Raw genomic sequence first — 21,148 nt, forward strand, 5'->3', positions numbered from 1 at the left:
TGGCTGTTGTAATAAAAATAATGGATTTCAGACAGTGTCCAGTATAGGTGGTGCTGTTTTGACAGAAAAACAATCAAAAATTTACAATGAACAGGCTTCACTTGTCCACACCATCAATTCACTGACTGGGTTACAACAGTTTATAATATAAGAAATCTCTGTTAACAATTCTGACTGTTAAGCATGACACACATAACACCTTTATATCATTTGGGCAAACCAATCATTAAGAAAAGACAAAAGCACAGATGGTGAGAGAAAAACTGAAGACTTTATTGGACACTAAATGTATACAAAAAAATAAGGTGTCAAAAGGTGGCAGTAGAGAGTAAAGGGTCAGGTTTCTGCTTCCATTTGCGTGACACACAAGATCAAACATCTCCAGCTTTGAGTCTCTCTCACAGACTGTCTGTCTGTAGGTGTTGCCTTCAATACGGCGGTTCCTGTCTTTTCAAGACGAGTCATCTGAATTCTGGGTTTGAGAATGTGTCGAATAAAGGGTGGGATTTTGGAGTCAGTCTGATTGGAGCAGCGCTGGAGCCCTTTCCGTGAAGGTCCAATCTGGTCCAAGTAATTTAAGCCTTAAAATGTGTGTGAATTGTCTGTGGTAATTCAAGAAACTGGACTAAACATGTTCAATATATAGTTAGGCCTATAGGTTCCTTTCAGGACTGAATTTTACCAAGCGGAGACACCAACATGTTTCTCAAAATCTCACTGCTGCATCCTTCCCTTGAAAACAGGGAATTCTGCAAATATACGTTTTGAGACTACGGATATGGCCATAAGTATATATGTGAATATAAGATGATCTGCTCATGTGTACTGTTACCAAACAGTCTTGAAAAGAGAAAATAGCAGAAAATATTTTATGTACACCACCGTTGACAGAGGTGTCATTTTCTGTATAGCCTATGCTCTGCAGACCGCTTCTCATGCAGTGTTGCCATGTCTTCTTATTTTAAGCATCTTTGGGCTTGTAGCTTGAGCATGGCTCATGAAAGTGAGCAGTTGTGGGTCACAATATTTTGGTCATATTTTAAATACCAAATATTTAGATTTTTTTTAGGTTATTATGAATCTTGTTCTTGTTTTGCTGTTTTTTTTTTTTTTTGTTTTTTGTTTTGTTTTTTTTTTTTTTTTTTTTGTAATATCTGGCAACAAAAATGAACAAATGAGTGAAGACTCACCCTCTATTTTTTGTACCAGAGACACATCTACAGTGCTGTTGATATTAAATGCAGTGTGACATTGGAACTACTATTATTTGATTATTATTATTTTTTTTTTGTACTGTTTGATTAATTCTCAGTTTGCTTTGGACGGTTTCATTTAAAAACTACCTAATTTACTAATAAACCTAATAAACTAGTTTAATTTTGTAGCACTCAAAGGTTCTATTAAAAGTGAATTCTAAATGATTTAATCAAATATTGACAAAACTATTGTTTTTGTAGCGATTTCAAATCTAAAATGTCTGCAACAAACATGCCAGACTGAACTTCAACATTTGACATAGCTACAATATATCAGAACAGTTGCCAAAAAAAGTTGCTTCTGCCCCAGGATAGAAGTTCACTCAGTTCAAACACAGACCATTCACCCCATACTCTTATAATGCCACATTTTTCCAACAGTCTCCATACCCTCCATGATGTCCTTACTGATGTCTTACTGTCAGAGCTAGGACAGCTACATGAGTCGTGATAAATAGTGCCAATTTTAACTAAAGAAAAAAAAATACAAAGCAAATACTTATGCAAGTTTTTATTAAAGAATTCAGATGTTTTAAACATGACACACAACAGGGGAAACAGCGTGTGGTTCCAGCCTTCATGTCACATCTACAGAACATAAAAGAGTGGATCCATCTCAGCAGTCACCCTTCTTGGCGATTAACGTGTTGACGTCGTTTTTCCTATGACAAGAGAGTCAAATAATATTTTAAAAGGACACCAGTAAGAACATTATAAACATTCAATCCATAGATAAAAACAAAACACTACAAACTACTTACATATTTGTGAAACACAGCATGCATTCGTTGGCGTATGTGACTCCATCAGTACCACACACAGGCTTGTAATTACGGGGACAACTGTGTAGTTGGTACTTATAGCATTTTGGCTGCCAACATAAGTACACAGAATACATTAGATACGTACACTTGTAAAATAAAACATCATGAATAGGTTATAATCTTCAACCCACCGTTCTGGCACCATGGATGAGAGTAGCTCCTACCAAAGCTGTTTAGAAAAATATAAAACACACACAGAAATAAAAATCTCATCCCGTTAGTGCCTGCTATATATTTTTCTGTAGTTTAGATTTAAAAGGATTAAAGAAAAGATCACGTTGTTTATGTTACAAAGCATGCTCTCAAAACATCAGACTTTGATGTTCCTTATTATCAAAATCTGTTACAGACTCACCTGCCAAGCAGAGTACCAAGACAATACGTCCCAACATGTTTGCTTGTATACACCGATGTGTTGACTGTGTCATCAATCACTCTTTGGAGTGCTGAGTTCCTTTTAAAGCAGTTTTGCTCCCACCCACAGAGAGATTACACATTTACAAAGTGTGTCACTCGAATTCTACCTTGTGTTCAGCCCCGACAAAACGTTGCAAAACGTTTTTCAAACAGAAACGGTGGTGCGTTGAACACCCTGTTCTGATGACGCAAGAGTTGCAACTATGGCAGTTGAGAAGGCCATTCTTCGTGTTCTTTTTGAAGTATTTTCGGAGCATTAAGAAATCTGTATAAAAACGTGTTTAATACTGCAAAATAAGCCCGATGTTACAGTCACTGCCAAACAAACAAAGACAAACATTTCAGGTGAAGGATAATCCACTCCTTACCTCCGAGATCTATATGACCTTATTATTTTTATTATGAGTAACCCTTCCCAGCTAGCAATAGTCGTCATTTCAACGTCTAGTTTAACTATAGACCCGATATAGTCTGGCTATTTGTAACCCACTTCTAGACCAAATAATCTTGAATTTAGTTACATGTCATTTTTTGGCAAAATACTATATAGATATATGACATTTCATCATGTAAGCAAAGTCAACAGCGTTTACAAGGTGTTTGGTTTTATTTCTATATTTATATATATATATATATATATATATATATATATATGTATAGTCTATTCTAGGGCTATGTTTAGACGTCTATTAAATTTTCACTGACAGCCCAATGACAACCTTATTTTAGCCTAGAAGTCTAGGATGTGTTTCAACGGCTAATATACGTTTTTTTAGACCAAAAATTGCTTGCTGGGTTATTAAGCTTATCATTATTGCTGATCACTGTTGTTGTGCTATGATATTGTAATATTTACCATTATATTATCAGAGGAGTATAGAAACATTCATGAAAGTGTCACTCCACAATACAATAGAAAAGTATATAAATATGTATAATATATTTATGTTACATTAATTAGTGTCTCTTTAATACCGCGTGGTTTATATACATGTTGCTGCTGATTGGGCTGACATTTTTGACACACCGACCAAACAAGAGAAAACGTATCTCAAACCCCGTTTCACACCATTTCCAGGAAACATGTCGTTCAACCCGGAAACCGTAGCAAAACGTTGCACATCGGACACAACGTACACAACACAACGTACATGAATAAGCTAATCAGTGCTTCTCATTTCTTATTTGTGCATCCTCGTTTCCTTTCCTTGCTTCTTAGTTCCACTCCTTCAGGGTGCCAGAGAAGGACGCAAACAAAAGACGCGAGGACGGAGAAATCAAAGGATGAACATTAGACTCGTTTGAGATGAGCAAATTCTGCGCAGAATCGATCACCGGTGATCACCGCAAGATGCATGCCGGTAAGAAACGCGCCGGTTAGAAATGTGAAAAAAACTCATTTGAATAATGGGAAAAAAAAGAAGAATAGATGTAAGGTGTAATTTCCTGCATGATGTCAAATCCACACAAAGTTGCAATTTACTTTTTAAAATAACTTTAAAATAACTTTTTTATTGAAATTAAATCTATTTAACTCTTTTTTATATAAGGAAAATTATTGTCTTATTTATAGTGTATTCTTCTGTTTCCTTTATTACATAGGAAATGTATGTAAAATTGCAAAAAAAAAAAAAAAATGGCAATAGATAATTCATGAAATCACCACCAGATGATGCAAATGCACAGATAGCACCTTTGCTCACACTGTTAAAAAAGAGAGAGAGATAATCTCCATGAGATTATATTGGGGAATTATGTTTTTGTTTATATGGATTGGATGTCTAGTAGGAAATGTCCAGCATCTTACGAAATGGATTTTATTGACACATCATTTTAGTTTTAGTTATTATGTGTTTTTTTTTTTTCTTCTTCTTTTTTTTTATTTATTATTAGACCAAAATACATTTTTACAAAAATACACATATTGAAACAAGACCACATAATTGTACCAGATGTATAACATTAATGTGGAAAAAAAAAAAATACTTTAAACAAAAGCAAAAGAAATTATGATTTGTTGGTGTTGGTTACTTGCTGATGAAAAATAGAATCGCCATGCCTTGCCTTGATGTCAAATAATTGTCAGTTTTACTAGGCTGTTGTATTATTTGATCTTTTTTTTTTTTTTTTTTTTTTTTTTTTTGTGCTGTATTCTACAGTACAATAAATTAAGGATTAAAACACTTGCAAATGCATACATTTGTTGTGTTCATCATGTGATTTTTTTTTTTTTTTTTTTTTTTCCCCAAGCAACACTTAATACCAGTTTTCGTAGTATTGTTTTGAATCGATCTCATCAGTGTGTAAAACTGCGTTGTAGTGTGTGTGTTTTTGAGGGTTGTTTTTGTCGTGCCTGAGAGCGAAGTTTTTTTTTTTTTTAGCAAGATTGAGTTGTTTTGAGTGCAGAGCTTCATTTTGACCTGAATATAATCAGTTTGGGGAATTGAGTTAGAAGTTACGGATTTGTGTTTAGAGTTTTGCAAAAAAGAGGCATAATTTCAAGAAATGTGTTTAAGCAATTGAGAAAACCTGTAATAATAAATGTTTATTGATCAGCAAATCAGCATATTAAAATGATTTCTGAAGGATCATGTGATACTGAAGACTGGTGTAATGAAGCTGTAAATTTAGCCTTTTGTGTACATTACAATATATTACCTTTTTAAAATATATTCAAAATATTTATCCATGTGTAGTTGGACAGAAACCAAACATAATTTTGAAAAAGGTGATTCTTCCAAAGCATATTCCAAGGCCTATTCTAAAGCCATGATTGGTTTGTGTTAAGTAAAGCAATCCGTGTTTGCAGTGTATTTTGATCAGTTGTGTTCCTGTTAGATTTTTGTGTGTTATAGAGAATTGTGTGTTGCATTTGCAAAAAGTGTTTTATGAAATTGACAACTGAGTCAAAGGCCGAGAATTAGAGTATGGTTTTGCAGATTTTGTGTGTGGTTCTGGTGTTTGAGTGTCAGATTTAAGAAATTGTGTGACAAGTAAAGATTTTGTGTGCAAGTAGTTGGAAAAAAAACTGTAAACACACACACCATTAAACTGGTGTACTACAAATACATTACACAAATATTTATTTTATTAGAAATATAGCACATGTATAAAAAGCCTAATTTTTCACATTTTATAGATTAATTTAAATTATACATAACCATATACATATACTAAAAGAAGTTAAACACTGAAATGTTAAAATGTGGAATGACGGGTCATGATGGACACGTGGGAGCAAGGAGCCTAAGCGGAGCCGATGGGTTGGAGGGCTGAGGTGAAGTCCAGCAGACAGGGCATTCTGGAGGTGGAGGTGGGGACTGGAAGGCCTGAGGTGGAGCAGACTGAGGATGAGCTGAAAGACTGACAGGAGCCAGCAGAAGCAAGGCAGAGGAACAGATGGATTCTGGAAGAGGTGGTGGGAGAAGGAGGCTGGGTGGAAACTCAACAGGAGCTGGGCGGAACCTGCAGAGACACAGTAGATTCAAAGCTGGGTGGAGCCAGAGGAGATGAGAGAAACAGAAGATCATACTCTTCCAGAGTATTAAATAGCAGAGAGGCCTACAACAACTCACCTTCGGTTCTCCCGTGGAGATGTGCAGTGTTGCCGGCACATGCACCTGGGCAGACGTGTAAACAGGGTCCTGGGTGATGGTAGACTCAGTCACTTTCTCTTGTGATGGCTCAAAAATCACAGCAGGCTCGATCTCTCCATCTCTGGAATCTGGTACACACTCCGTGCAGCAGGGTGATGGCTGGCTGGGCTCTGGATCGGGAGTGGGGCCGGTGATATCCTCCACGGGGTTGATGGTGTAAGCCAGGGGTGCCCAAACTCAGTCCTGGAGGGCCGATGTCCTTAAGAGTTTTGCTCCAATATGCCACAACACGGCTGCTGGAAAGTTTCTAGTATGCCTATTAGCTGGTTTGGGCAGGGTTGCCAACTTTTAAGTTCAGCTTGGAGTGAGATTTATTTATTTATTTATTTATTTTTCGATTGTACATATAAGGGCATAAAAATGCAGTTGAATGTCTTTTTTAGCACCATTTTAAACTTGGTTTAAATTCAGTATTTGCTTGCATTCATTGTGTGTATTTATACAATTATAATTAAAAAATGATGTAAGTTATTAACTTTTTAAATTTCACATTTGAAATATAGTGTTTAATCATTTCTAAATATTTATTCAAATGAAAAACTTAAATATACATGTATATTTAGTAAAGAGCCATACAGATACCTAGTGGGTAAACCATGGCATTACTATTTTTTTTTTCAGACCACAAAACGACTCTAATTTGCCTCTTTGCATTGGAATTTAAAACCCTTTTCTCTATTTAACCTTAAATACTACACTAATTTTAATACAAGTAATATAAATATAAAAATATATACATATTTGAATTCATTAATGGACCATAATTATTGGACAAATAGTATTTAGTATTAAATGATCTCCTTAAAATATTAAATGAATATTATTTAACTAAAATATAGAAAATTTATTTAACTGAAAAAAAAAAAAAAGTAAACTGTATGGTTACATTATAAGCAATACCTAGGAGTTAAATACAAGAAACCCGTATTGACCCTTACGTTAATTAACCATGGTTTTATTCAGGGGCGTCGTTAGGGCTATCATTCATTTTTCTTTAGCCCCGATTGTTTTTGTATCGCCTTATGATTTCGAGGAATTCACGGAATTTGTGAAAGTTTGAATGAATGAATCAAAAGCCGGTTATTACACTTCAAACAAATCGCGATATAGACTAGTATCTGTAAATGTTATGCTGCAAAATAGCATTTAAATATGAATCCTGCATGTTCTGCGTGTCTCTTATGAATGAACTGTGCAGACGCAGGCGCGGTTTCCTTTACTACACACAAGCGCGCGTGACGCTCGCTGTGATTTCAGCGTCTGCCATAAAAAAATGCATGAACAACATCTCCAGAACTGCTCTGAGAGTACTTCGTGAGCAGATCACCGTTTCATTTAGTAAATCAGGGTTGTGTATTCACAGAAATGTAAAGGTATTCACGGAAACCCGTCAAAATAAAAGTTCGGTTTAGCTTGTTTAGACATTGTGGCAGAAATTCATTACTATCATTTAGTAAAATGTATGTACCTACAGTACTACTACTACTACTGATGAAAAATAAATAAAACTTTGTTACACAACATTTCTTCCATCTTTTAAATTTTATTTGTACATCCCATTTGTTTGCCAAAAATAAAATTTAATTTTCATGAATTAAAAGATAAATTAATATTTTATGCCTTTATTTCATAACCAGAAAAAATTAAAATACACAACACAGAATTTCATAAGGCTGTTGTAGAAATAAATAAAAGTTGTTTTATGCATTTAAATAAACAGACATGCTAAAACAAATAAAACAATAAAATATACAATATAATATAAATATACATAAAAATAAAACATTTCATAGGGCCCTAAACATAACTATTGATAAACTGACATTAAATTGTATAAGTTTCATTGTTTTAATTAATTAGACATGTTTACTGATGAATAAAATTAAAATTACTCATTAAAAAGGAGTCCAGAAAAAATTAAAACAGAAAAAAAACAGAATTTAGAAAAAAAAAGGAATTTGAAAAAAAAAAAAAAAATGGGGCCCTATTTTTGCATACAAATATATAGTTTTAAATGTTTTTTATTTGTGTAATATATTTTTGTAAAGTTATAATTTTGTAATAATACTTTGATATGTTTGCTATTTGCAGTGATTAATATTTACTATTTTTTCATAGTGTAACAATGTTGTTTTGTGCCACTGCTTTGGCAAAGTGTCTGTCATATGAACTAAAATCAAAAGCACAATATGACTTTGCTTACACGATGAGTTCAAGATCCGATGCGTCAGGTCATCAACCTTTTTTCTTTGTTCAGTTTGCACACTGAACATGGGTTAACTTATATATCTCTTATTTCTGAACTCTCAAAGTGCACCAGATTAATGAATTTAACTTTAAAATATATCTATTTTTTTCCTGGGGGGCATGCCCCCCGGACCTCCCTAGAAGGATCCAGGTTCACCCACCTGTGTCTAACAAAATCTTATGTAATTATAATGTGAGCTCCCATCCACCACTACTAGCCCCTGATGTTTTGCCACCAGCCCCAGATGTTTTCAAATCCTAGAAACGCCCCTGGTTTTATTATAATAAAAGTGCAGTAACCATGTTTTTTTTTGCACATTGATTAGCATTTGTATAACCATAGTTTTTCTACAAATACCATGGTTAAACTATGGTTAGTGTAGCAAGACCATGGTTAATGTATGGTTACCATTGCATTGGTATTAAAACTTACAACATTTGAAAGCTGAAACTTTGTTTAAAATCGCAAGCAGGGTTGCCAATTTGGTGTGAGATTTCAGCCCTCCAGGACTGAGTTTGGGCACCCCTGGTGTAAGCCAATCCACAATTCACCAGCACCTACTCAACAAATGCGGCGAAGCACCCTCGAGGACCTTCCCGGGACTTTTTTCCAAGGTGTTTAGTCTAGCGTTATGTAGTCCTGTTCATTAAGGCCTGTTTGTAATGTAGTCAGGTAATGCGTCTGGTGTGCTGGATCTTAGTAATCCCCTGTGTGATCCTTCTGCTTGAGCAGGTGAAGATATACAGCAGACAAGTCTATATGGGGGAAAACACACAAACAAGGAAAGAAAGAAAGAAACCAACCACTATTAAGTTCAGTTTTGGTCCTGTTTTCCATCACAGTGTTGTTGTTATAGACTTCACTTGAGACAAAAGATTGAAGATCCAAACAGAGTTTTTAGGGGGTAATCCACAAACACAGTGAAAACAGGCAAAAGGTCCGAAGCATAGAGAGGGCGGTCCAAACACTAATATCCAGAGCACAGGCAACAGAGGAAACAATGGAAAAAATCTAAGAACACACAGGAGCATGTGAAATCAAGGGCTTAGAGTAGCAATAACAAGGTTTTGGCAAAAAGCCTTTGTCAAGGTATGATTTCTTGCATGGTAAAGAGAAGTATAAGTGTAAACAATTAATCTCAATTAACATTAAAAAAACCCAAATCAGGTCTCACTAAACCACAAATACTGAGTACAAAATACTTATACAGCAGGGGTGTCAAACTCTGGTCCTGCAGAGTTTAGATGCAACCCTAATTAAACACACCTGATCCAACTAATCAAGTCCTTCAGGCTATCAACTCTGCAGGGCTGCAGCCCTCCAGGAACTGAGTTTGATACCCCTGTTATACAGCAATTTAGCTCTCAATGTTCAACACACTATGTGCATATGCTTGTTCATTTCATTAAGATTATGTAGTTAGTGAGGCAGAAACATTCTGGAATCAAGTGCCCTCTAGTGGACAACCAGGGCACCCCAGCCGGTGATTGTAACAGTTGTGCAGTGGAAGTACAAGATGCAGGAGAGTTCAAAACTCACAGTCTTTAATGATAAATCCAACAGGACATAAACATATACATGACTAGACAATGGAAGGAAGGACACACAAAGCCTAAATACACAAAAAAAAGCAATCAAGGAGAACAGGACTAACTAGAGACTAACTAGGGCAAGACAACGCAGAACACAGAACCAAAGCAAAATGGAGCATAATGCAAAATATGCAGGGAACTGTACAATTTCAGTTAATGCAACACAAAAGATTTTACTGCCATTTTACAGTTTTAACGGGAATGAATAATGTTGAGAGCAAATGGTGAATTATGTTGACAACCATATATGCTTAGCAAAAAATAAACCCTCAATGACAAATCCAATAAAACAAAATGTTGAATATTTTATTGATATTCAGGTAAGACCGCTTACATTGCAATACTCGTTTACTAAACATGGTTCAGTTACAAAATGAGAAACATACCGTGTCTAAAAGTTAACTGGTTAGCAGATAAACATTTTGGAAAATAATGCTATAATTAGTAAAACATTAAAACCAGCAACATGGCTTCCACTGTTAAACAATGCACAGTTCAGGTCACTTCTTTTTCCTGAGCTTTTCAATGTGTACACAGTGTCACACCAGGCACCTTCCTGATCTTTTGTTTTGACATCAGTGACTTTAAACGTCTCATATGGAGGAATCAGCACCTCTCTCTCATCAGGATAACTAGAATATTTAGACAAATCAACACCTTTACAAGTGTAGATTTCAAAACAAGATATAGGTCCAAATCCGTGTGCTGTGTCACGATCAAGAGAGGATGAAGCAAATGAGCCAAAACGAACTTTTTTTGCCCTTAACATCCTTGTCAAATTCAACTTTTGCACCACGATAAGTTGACTTGCATCCTTTTTTGTGTTTTCTTCAGAATCTGTATTGCTTCTGTTAACAGAAAGTGAAGTGAATACCATTTGAATGTGCTGTCTTTGTATGTTTGTTTACCAGCACTAACATCCTTGTTGAAGTCGTTATATACTCTATTATCAGTGTACACATAAATGGCAATAGAGTGATTCTTTGTCAAGTTATCTTCTGGTTGTTTGGCATGGTGAATGCCATCTTTCCAAGCTATTGCAAATGAAGATTGAGGGTTAGACAATTCTTCTCGCAGATACACTGTCTGCACCAGATGTAGCATTTTCTCTGTACAGCCCATATATTGATCATCAACAGAATCCAGTGCCATATCCAATGGATATATCATTCCTTCTATAACAGCTCTGTGATCCTGCAGCAACAGGAATCATAATGATCAATCATCAGTATTCATGTCTGTAATATTCATACTAGAACACCATCTTACCTGTCCTAGAGCAGCTGAAATGAGAAGAAGAGCTTCAATGATCAGCAGCATCTTGATTCAGTCAAATCCCTCAGATGTGTAGAAATGGGGTACAAACACTGAACAGTACATTTCTCTCCCTGCACTTTGAACATCTGCTTTAAACTCATAAACATGGTTTAACAGATAACTAGATAACGAACAGCAATCCAAAATGCAAAAGATGTATAAATCAAAAGTTAATTACACATATAAAATTACTCTGAGGCCATTGAATTGAGTCACTTAAACATTTATCTATTATGTAGAAATTATGTGAACAAACTGTTTTCTAATGAAGAATTAGTGAACTAAAATAATTCAAGTGCAAGTTACTGATCTTTCAGATCTCTTCTGTTATAAACATATATGACCATATTATCAGACCTTTAGACTTTGAATGAGGTCAGTGAATCCTGCCACTTTAAATATAATTTAAATATTTTTAATTGTTAATTATTTTACCAAAATAAGAGGGATCATAGAAATGCATGTTATTGTTTTTTTTAGTACTGACCTGAATAAAATATTTCACATAAAAGATGTTTACGTATAGTCCACAAGAGAAAATAATAGCTAAATTTATAAAAATTACCATGTTCAAAAGTTTGCATACACTTGATTTTTAATACTGTTGTTACCTGAATGATCCACAGCTGTGTTTGTTTGTTTGTTTTTTTTTGCAAATTGTTCATGAGTCTCTTGTTTGTCCTGGGAAACTGCCTGCTGTTCTTCAGAAAAATCTTTCAGGTCCCACAAATTATTTGGTTTTCCAGCATTTTTGTGTATTTGAACCCTTTCCAACAATGACTATGATTCAGAGATCAATCTACAGGTGCATCTCAATAAATTAGAATGAATGTCGTGGAAAAATTCATTTATTTCAGTAATTCAACTCAAATTGTGAAACTTGTGTATTAAATAAAAAGTAGTTTAAGTCTCTTTAAGCTCTTTTAATATCTCAACAAATTAGAATATGGTGACATGCCAATCAGCTAACTAACTTAAAACACTGCAAAGGCGTGTGTCATTTCTTCATTTATACATTTGCCAGAACATCACTGATCAATTTTAGGACTTGCTTTTAGCTCTACATAAATGTTAGCAGTAGTGTGATAACTGCTTAGTGACTTTTTGAGTTCAATGCTGCATAAAATATGTGACCCCAGACCACAAAACCAGTCTTAAGTAGCATGGATAGCATGGATATATTTGTAGCAATAACCAAAAATACATTGTGTGTGCCAAAATGATCGATTTTTATTTTATTATGTCTTCAAAAGAAGACATAATACAATTTTCAGGATCATTACTCCAGTCTTCATTGTCACATGATCCTTCAGAAATCATTGTAATATGCTGATTTGCTAGAAAGATCCAAAGATCAGCATTGAAAATGTAAGTACGGGCAGCAATGAAAAATCGATCATTTTGACCCATACGTTTTTTTTTTTGTTTTTTTTTTGCTATTGCTACAAATATACCTGTGCTTCTTACCACAATTATGAAAGCTATGAAGCAAGTCCTAAAATTGTTCAGTAATGTGCTGGAAAAAGATGTATGTATAAAGAAAGAAATTACACACATTTATTCACTTAAAGGACATCAAATTGAGTCACTTAAAAGAACTTTAAATCATAATGTTAAAACAAATTGTTTTCTGACAAAGAATTATTGAATTAAAAAAAGCAAAACTACAATGAACTGTGTGAAACATGATTAAATCATGTCAATTCAGAGCACTTTTTTTCAGTGCAACACTTGTTTTAGTGTTTCTTAAATAGAGCACATTTCATGTAACTTGTTCTTCAGAGCTTTTCAAAGTGTAAACGGTATCACACCAGAGATCTTTATAATATTGTTTGTCCTGACAGCAGTGACTCTAAACTTCTCATATGGAGGAATCCGCACTTCTTTTATGTAAGGATACTGATAATATTTTGTCATCTTAGCACTTTCACAAGTGTAGATTTCAAAACAAGATTTAGTTCCAAAACCTTTTGTTATTTTAGGATCAAGAGAGGAGGACGTAAATGAGCCGAAACGAATCGTGCTTATCAAATTAGTTCTAGTACCACGATAAGTTGAATAGCATTTATGTTATTTTTTCTTCAGAATCTGTATTGCTGCCGTTAACAGAAAGTGAAGTGTTTCTTCATTAAAAAGACAAAGATAAAGTATATATATTTACCAGTGTCCACACACGAATAGCAGTTAAATGATTCCTTGTTAAACGACCTTTTGGAAACTTGACATTTTTATTTGTTTGCCAAAAATGTTTAAATTGATGTGAGTTTTTCTTATTTTTTGTTCATGTTTTGTTTTGTTTTGTGAAAACAGGTCTAACACTTTGTCAGAGTACTAAAAGTGAAAAGGTTATGTGACGTTTTAAGTTGCAGGTGAATGATGACAACCTACCGTATTACAAAACTTAAATCTGTTTCAGTACAATTTACACATTTTGACCAGTAAATGACAAAGATGTCAAAACATCAAAATCTTTGAAAGAGGTCATTTCCTGAAAAATGCATAGAATGTATCCAGTTAAGCATGATTCACATACACATTTCATATACCTGTAAATTTTGCGGACTGGGGGGAAAAAAAAAAAAAAATGAATAATGAGAATAATGGAAAAAAAAAAAAAAAAAAAAAAAAAAAAAAAGAAGAATAGATGTAAGGTGTAATTTCCTGCATGATGTCAAATCACACAAAGTGAAATTCGAAGAATTGGTGAAATAATCAAGAAATTTGAAATGTTGAGACCCTGAATCTGATTTTTCAGTACCAAACTCCAGTCCTTACAGGAGGTGGATACATCAGTGGATGCCCTGTTATAAATAAATAAATAAATAAATAAATGAAAAGTATTGTCTTATTTATAGTTTATTCTTCCGTTTTCTTTTATTACATAGAAATGTATGTAAAATTGCAAAAAAAAATGGCAATAGATAATTCATGAAATCACCACCAGATGTTGCAAATGCACAGATATCACCTTTGCTCACATTGTTAAAAAAAAAAAAAGAGAGATGATTGCTTTTAGCAGAAATATCTTTTTTAACAGCAACTCTGTGATCCTCTGATAATGATCAATCATCAGCATTCCTGTCTGTAATATTCATACTAGAACACAAGCTCCATGAGATTATGTTGGGGAATGTTTTTGCTTATATCGATTGGATGTCTAGTAGGAAATGTCCAGCATCTTACGAAATGAATTTTATTGACAAAATAGTCAATAGTTTATTTATTAATTTTATTTATTTATTTTTCTATTATTATTAGACCAAAATACATTTTCACAAAAATATACATGTTGAAACAAGACCACATAATTGTACCAGACTTGTAAAAGACTTTAAACAAAAGCAAAATAAATTATGATATGTTGGTGTTGGTTACTTGCTGATGAAAAATAAAATCACCATGCCTTGCGTTGATGTCAAGTGTCATTTTTACTAGGCAACAGCCTCAGCAAATAACCAAAATGATTTAAAATAAGACAAGCATTAAAATAAGCTTTCTTATTATTTGATCATTTTTAATGACTTTACATTTTGTTTTAGTTATGCCAAGGTCTGAAAAATTGTATCAGGTAGAAACTGGAGTCAAAAAGGTTGAGATCCAGAGCTTTTAGACTGGTTTTTGTAAGTCAATAAAGACAATGACCATAATAAAGACAAGACAAGAATTTGAATGGATTTCAAACAATGACCAGTAGGTGGGGCTGTATTCACATTACATCAATAGTTTTTACATTTTACAATATGGTTCAAAAAAAGTCTGACCAAGTAAAGTTTCAGGAGTGACAGCTGCATTAAAATAAGGTCGTGAATTTCCTAAATTCTGGTTTTGTGTGTACAGAAAACAAATCACTTACTGAAATAATATTACAATTCATTATGTTCTGCAATTTTAACTGAAACAGTGGCGCATTGCCATGTCCTATTATTTTAAGCATCTTTGGGCTTGTTGTTTGTGCATGGCTCATGAAGCGATCTGGTTTATGGACTGATTAAAGTGGGCAGTTGTGTGTCGTGATATTTTGGTCATATTTCAAGTATTTGGATTTATTTCAGTTTGTTATGAACTTTTTCTTGTTTGCTGTTTTTGTTCTAACAAAATCTGGCAACACGAATGAGTAAAGACTCCCCTACTATTTGCTGTACCAGAGATACGTCTCTGATAATGCGGCTCGAACAGTTAAGAGTTGAATATGGAAGCAGATTAGACTCATTAATAATTCACGCAAAAGACACGATGCACACATGCGTGTCCCAATTCACATGCATGAAACCCAATTCACGTGCACGAAAAAAATATGAAAAATAAAATACATTTCGGAAATTGCAAAACACAATTCACAGATTTACAACTGTGTACAACAATTTTGAATGTTTAAAAATCACGAGTGTATCACGGACTGTGAGTGTGTGAATAGCCTTTCTTTCGTGTTTGTTTTTGAGACTTTCCTGGCAGTGAACTCCTCTCATGCGGGTCACTCGTACTCTTTAGCCAATCAGATTTGGGCCTGTCGATCGACCAATCATAACCCGTTGTGGGAGTTCCTACCTCACGTTACGTCATCAGTGCGAGTCCATAGTTCCAGTTACGATTCAGCTGTTGATCGTCTTATTTCAATTCACATACATGTGAATTGGGACACGCATGTGTGCATTGTGTTTTGCGTGAATTATTAATGAGTCTAATCTGCTTCCATAATTGAAGAAGTGAATCTTCTCATCTCATCTGCCAAAGCAGTACTTGTGAAGGTCTGTTCTGTGTGGTTTCAAGTAGGAAGATCTCTTCCTGTTTGTCAAAGATGAGTAAGCTCATGTATAAATACGTATATTTTTCAAACGCATACATTCAGAAGATTTTCAACGAACTCAATCAAACTGAGATAAGCTTTTCTAAAGTTAACATAAGAAGACTTGAATAATTAGATGTTTTGTTAAACAATTACAATTTTTCAGTGTATTTTACTACTTAAATTAATCATTTTCATTTAACTGCTAGCTATTTTTTGACTTGAATATAGTGAGATGAACACTTCAGAAAAGCATTGCTCATTTTTAAGTGTCATGGTGTTAGTAAAGCTGACCACAACAAAACAAAAAAGAGCTTCACTCTTCTGCACAGTGAACACCACAAAAACTCCAACATCACAGAAACTCTTCTAAGTCTCTTGATTAAGATTACGTTGAAAAATATTAAGTCTGTTTTTATTTTAAAATATGTAAGTTGACAGAATAAATAAATAAATAAATAAATAATAATAATAATAAAAATTATTGTGAAGATGACTTTTTTTGGTTCAAGCTGTATTGGTGGCAGTGGTATTGCTGGCAGTTAGCTATAGCAAGCACTAAAATTGTTCAGCAAAATGTCTAAGTATAAATAAAGAAATGCTTTAGAATAACATAAATGAGAATAACACATAAATGCCACAGAACTGGGTCACTTAAAAGTAACTTTATTTCATTATGTTGAAGTTACAAACAACTTGTATTTTCTGACAAAGAATTATTGAATAAAACTGAGGGGGAAAAAAACATTCTTTATATGTGGAACTGATGTACATGATTTTATCATTTGATTTTATACATTTTGTTCAGTGCACAGCACATTACTTCATTATGGTCTTTGTTGGTTTCTTGAATAGAGCACAGTTCAGGTCACTTTTCTTTCCAGAGCTTTTCAACACATAGACAGTGTCACACCAGGGATCTTTCTGATCTTTTTTTGTCTTGACAGCAGTGACTTTAAACTTCTCATATGGAGGAATCAGCACCTCTTTCTCATGACGAAGCTTAGAGTATTTTGACACATCTGCACCTTCACACGTGTGGATTTCAAAACAAGATTTAGTTCCAAAACGCTTTGCTTTTTACGATCAAGAGAGGATGAAGCAAACTGGCCAAAACGAACCTCTTTGTTCAGAACATGCTTATCAAATTCAGCTTTGGTACCACGAAAAGTTGAATAACATTTTTTTGTGTTTTCTTCAGAATCTGTATTGCATCTGTTAACAGAAAGTGAAGTGAATACCATTTGTATCTCATTTGTTTGTACAGTCTTTTACCGTCACGAGTGTCACGATTAAACTGCTGATATACATTACTGCCACTATACACATAAATAGCGATTAAATGATTCTTTGTCAGGTCTTTGTCATGTGGGGTCTTGACAAAGTCTTTCCTTTTTTCCAAGCAATTTTAAAATCAAGTGAGTTATTGATTTCCTTCTCTAGATATTTTGTCTCCACGCGGTTTGCCATGTTCTCTTTGCAGCCGTTATATTGGTCATCAAAAGAATTTAGTGCCATATCCAATGGATATTCTTCAGCAGCAGCAGCAGCTCTGTGATCCTGCAGCAGCATGAATCATAATAATCAATCCTCAGTATTCATGTCTGTAATATTCATACTACAACACCATCTTACCTGTCGTAGAACAGCTGAAATGAGAAGAAGACCTTCAATGATCAGCAGCATCTTGATTCAGTCAAATCCCTCAGATGATCTAGTAGATCTAGCGAAGAGATGCTGAAAGACAGGAAGCACAACAGCATTTCACAAATACTAAACCAGTGACTCTGAGCATAATAGAAAGCAATATGTACATTGACCTTTCATGTGAACACCAAACTTACCTGAGAATATTGTTCTTTGTTGTTGTCAGATTGTGTTTTTCTTTGTTTATTTTTCAGGAGCTACATCAAGAGGAGAAAAGTCAGTCGCTCACATACAGACGACAACAACTCTTCAAACCAGCAGCTGTTTTATATCCCTGATAATGTGTGTGCGCTAAGAAATAATAGCGTGATTGTGATGTATCTAGCTCATCTAAATGGTTTAGATCATTATCACTTGTGATCTGGTGTTTGTGTGGTTTCACACTGAACAAACTCTTGAGTTCCTGTCCAACATGAATGTTAGATTTTTTCAACCTGATCTCCTCAAAATGTGTAACAGTGGAATATGATGGAATTTGCTGATGAAAATGTACTACATTTACATTTACATTTATTCATTGAGCAGACACTTTTATCCAAAGTGATTTACTAGTGGGGAATACGTTAAAATTTGTCCTAAAAATGCAAAACGACTTAGGAAGTGCTCATTTACCATAAAACAGGCATTGTTCAAGATAAGTGACAATCTGAAACATGTTTGTGGTAAATTTTCACATTTGGAAATGTATTTCAGGCACTGTGAGATCAAATAAACCTGAATTAATCCTGATGCATCAAGCTCATCTGATGCAACACTTCTGTGTGGTCAAGGTCTGTGTGGTTTCAAACAAACTGCTTGAAAGTTCCTGTCTACGATGAGTAATAGGCTCAAACCTTGTAAAAAATAATCTTGATGCATCAAGCTCATCTGATAAAGCAACTCTTGTGAAGATCTATGTGGTTTCAAGCACAAACCCTGAGTTCCTGTCTAAGATGAGTAATAGGCTCATGTATAAAATCTTATGTATATTTTAAATGCATACATTCAAAAATGTTCATTTAACCTAATTAAATTGAGGAAAGCTTTTGAATGAAAGTTTGTTACATGAGGTCTAGAAAAACTTTATTTTTCTTTTTTTATCTTATTGAACAAACCTAATTAATTGTATTTTCATTTATTTATTTTTTATTTTTTTCATTTATCTGCTAGCTAGCAACAGTTTTGAGTGTCATGAGATGAACGCTTATGGAGAAACTCATCATTGCACAGGTTTAATAAACAATAAAATAAAGGGTTAATAAAGCCGCTGTTACGGGATGAACGAGACGAGAGGCAAGCGGATCCAATTGCGAACTTTTATTTAATGGACGAGGCAAAGACATGGTCAGACAGGCAGGGTCAAAATCACAGCAAACAGGTATGTTGGGGCGATGCACAATAGAAGTCCGTGAGTCAGGCGTGGGTCGATCCGTGGCGAACATAATCCATAAAGGGGCTGAGCGAAGGGAATAATCCTTAAACACGAGCGAGGGTTCAAAAGGCAGGCGGCTAGACAGACGAGAACGAGAAGACCAGGCGATAGAACTAAACACTAGGAACTTGGAACCGGGAACTAGGAAACACAACAATAACAACAACAATACTCCGTGAGTGCACTGAGGGGGAGCGGGGTTTTTAAGGATGCCTGATTGGTCACGGGGACTGACGCAATAAGAGCGGTGGAGGATGGGAGATGCAGTCCGAGATTGATAGTGACAGTCAGAGTGTGTAAGTGATGCGAGAGTGACATCTGGTGGTTGGTGGACAACGAGACACAGACCAGATTCGTGACATAGCCCCCCAAGGAGCGGCTTCCAGACGCTCGAGGGAAACAACAGTCCAGGGAGCGGTGGGGTGGGAGCGAGACAGGGCGAGGGCTGGAGGACCAGGTCCATGAGGGAAGCCCAGAGATTGAGGCAGGACCGACAGAGCAGGTACCCTCCAGGGTGGGGCCGGAGGCGGAGCAAGAGCCCTCCAGAGCGGAGGTGGAGCAGGAGCCTTCCAGGGCGGAGCCGGAGGCAGAGCAGGAGACCCCGGGACCTTCCAGGACAGCACCGGAGGCAGAGCAGGAGGCGCCGAGGCCCTCCAGGGCGGAACAGGAGGCGCCAGGGCCCACCAGGGCTGAGCAGGAACCCGCATAATAGACTGGGACCTGGGGAGAACAGTGACAGAGGAGGCAGACAGAATGAGGGAAGAAGCAGAGAGTTTGTAGGGGGGCGCCACCTTCAAGGGAGGATCCACAGCCACGGCTGACACCTCAGGAGGCATTGGCGCGGCTTCTCCAACTGACGGGACCTCTGGAGCAGACTTGGGACCAGACGGGGCGTGACTTGAGTCTGGGCCGTCAGGCGGGGCGTGACTTGAGTCTGGGCCGTCAGGCGGGGCGTGACTTGAGTCTGGGCCGTCAGGCGGGGCGTGACTTGAGTCTGGGCCGTCAGGCGGGGCGTGACTTGAGTCTGAAACCGCTTCGGGAAGACCGGCCATGATGGGTGCCGACTCAGGAGCAGAAAACATGACGTGACCAGGCTGTGGCTTGACTGAGATGGCCTGAGCAGGCTGTGGCTTGACTGAGATGGCCTGAGCAGGCTGTGGCTTGACTGAGATGGCCTGAGCAGGCTGTGGCTTGACTGAGATGGCCTGAGCAGGCTGTGGCTTGACTGAGATGGCCTGAGCAGGCTGTGGCTTGACTGAGATGGCCTGAGCAGGCTGTGGCTTGACTGAGATGGCCTGAGCAGGCTGTGGCTTGACTGAGATGGCCTGAGCAGGCTGTGGCTTGACTGACGGGGCTTTAGCAGGCTCTGACGTGGCGGCCATCTTGTGCGGTGGCTCTGGCGTGGCGGCCATCTTGTGCGGTGGCTCTGGCGTGGCAGCCATCTTGTGCGGTGGCTCTGTAACTTCACTTGAGACAGGAAACACAGTTTTAACCCGACTTGACACAGGAACAACAGTTCTAACTTCACTTGCCTTAGGAAGAGCAGCTCTGACTTGACTTAACACAGGAAACACAGCTCCAGCTTGATTTGACACAGGAACAGCAGCTGTAGCTTGACTTGACTTGGAAACTTGACTTGAATCAGGAAACGCAGCTGCAACTTCATATGGCTCAGGTATAGCAGCTGTGACGTGACGAAGCTCCGTTCTCGCCGCCATTTTGCGAATGAGCTCCAAGTTCGCCATCATTTCGAGAAGCCGATCCAACGCGGCCACCCCTGCTTGAGCGTGCTCCAGCAGAGCCGCCGTGTCGTGAGCAGGCCAGGCGGCCGGCGTGTTCGTGGCGTCGCGCTCCGGCGCGGCCGCCATTTTGCGAGCCGGCTCCACAGTAGCCGCCATTATATGACCGCGCTCCGACGCGCCCGCCACTCCGCGAGC

The 21,148-nt window shown here is 36.6% G+C and overlaps 2 protein-coding genes and 1 pseudogene across 2 annotated transcripts; all 3 read right to left on the reverse strand.

Annotated features, from left to right (window-relative positions):
* Positions 1-1,752: 1,752 nt before the first annotated feature.
* Positions 1,753-2,581, reverse strand: LOC127162843 (serine protease inhibitor Kazal-type 1). The gene is made up of 4 exons (XM_051105722.1): positions 2,436-2,581; positions 2,212-2,249; positions 2,018-2,127; positions 1,753-1,918 (listed from the first exon to the last, which is right to left on the reverse strand). The coding sequence occupies exons 1-4, from the start codon at positions 2,506-2,508 to the stop codon at positions 1,873-1,875; spliced, it is 267 nt and encodes an 88-aa protein (XP_050961679.1). The 5' UTR covers positions 2,509-2,581; the 3' UTR covers positions 1,753-1,872.
* Positions 2,582-5,715: 3,134 nt separating this feature from the next.
* LOC127157535 (NAD(P)(+)--arginine ADP-ribosyltransferase 1-like) lies at positions 5,716-11,313 on the reverse strand (annotated as a pseudogene).
* Positions 11,314-16,912: 5,599 nt separating this feature from the next.
* On the reverse strand, positions 16,913-17,779 carry LOC127157556 (NAD(P)(+)--arginine ADP-ribosyltransferase 2-like). The gene is given in 5 exon segments (XM_051100781.1): positions 16,913-17,172; positions 17,175-17,277; positions 17,280-17,479; positions 17,482-17,653; positions 17,729-17,779. Coding segments are annotated over 5 exon segments (786 nt in total).
* Between the last annotated feature and the right edge of the window lie 3,369 nt (positions 17,780-21,148).

Source organism: Labeo rohita, chromosome 3 (assembly GCF_022985175.1).
Source record: "Labeo rohita strain BAU-BD-2019 chromosome 3, IGBB_LRoh.1.0, whole genome shotgun sequence".
NCBI classification, from domain to species: Eukaryota; Metazoa; Chordata; class Actinopteri; order Cypriniformes; family Cyprinidae; genus Labeo; species Labeo rohita.

Coding starts and splice junctions, on each gene's coding strand:
- LOC127162843 (XM_051105722.1), bottom strand. CDS start 2,508: ATGACACAGTCAACACATCGGTGTATACAAGCAAACATGTTGGGACGT. Junction 2,128..2,211: donor TCATCCATGGTGCCAGAACG/GTGGGTTGAAGA, acceptor TTATGTTGGCAG/CCAAAATGCTATAAGTACCA. Junction 1,919..2,017: donor ATGCTGTGTTTCACAAATAT/GTAAGTAGTTTG, acceptor CTCTTGTCATAG/GAAAAACGACGTCAACACGT.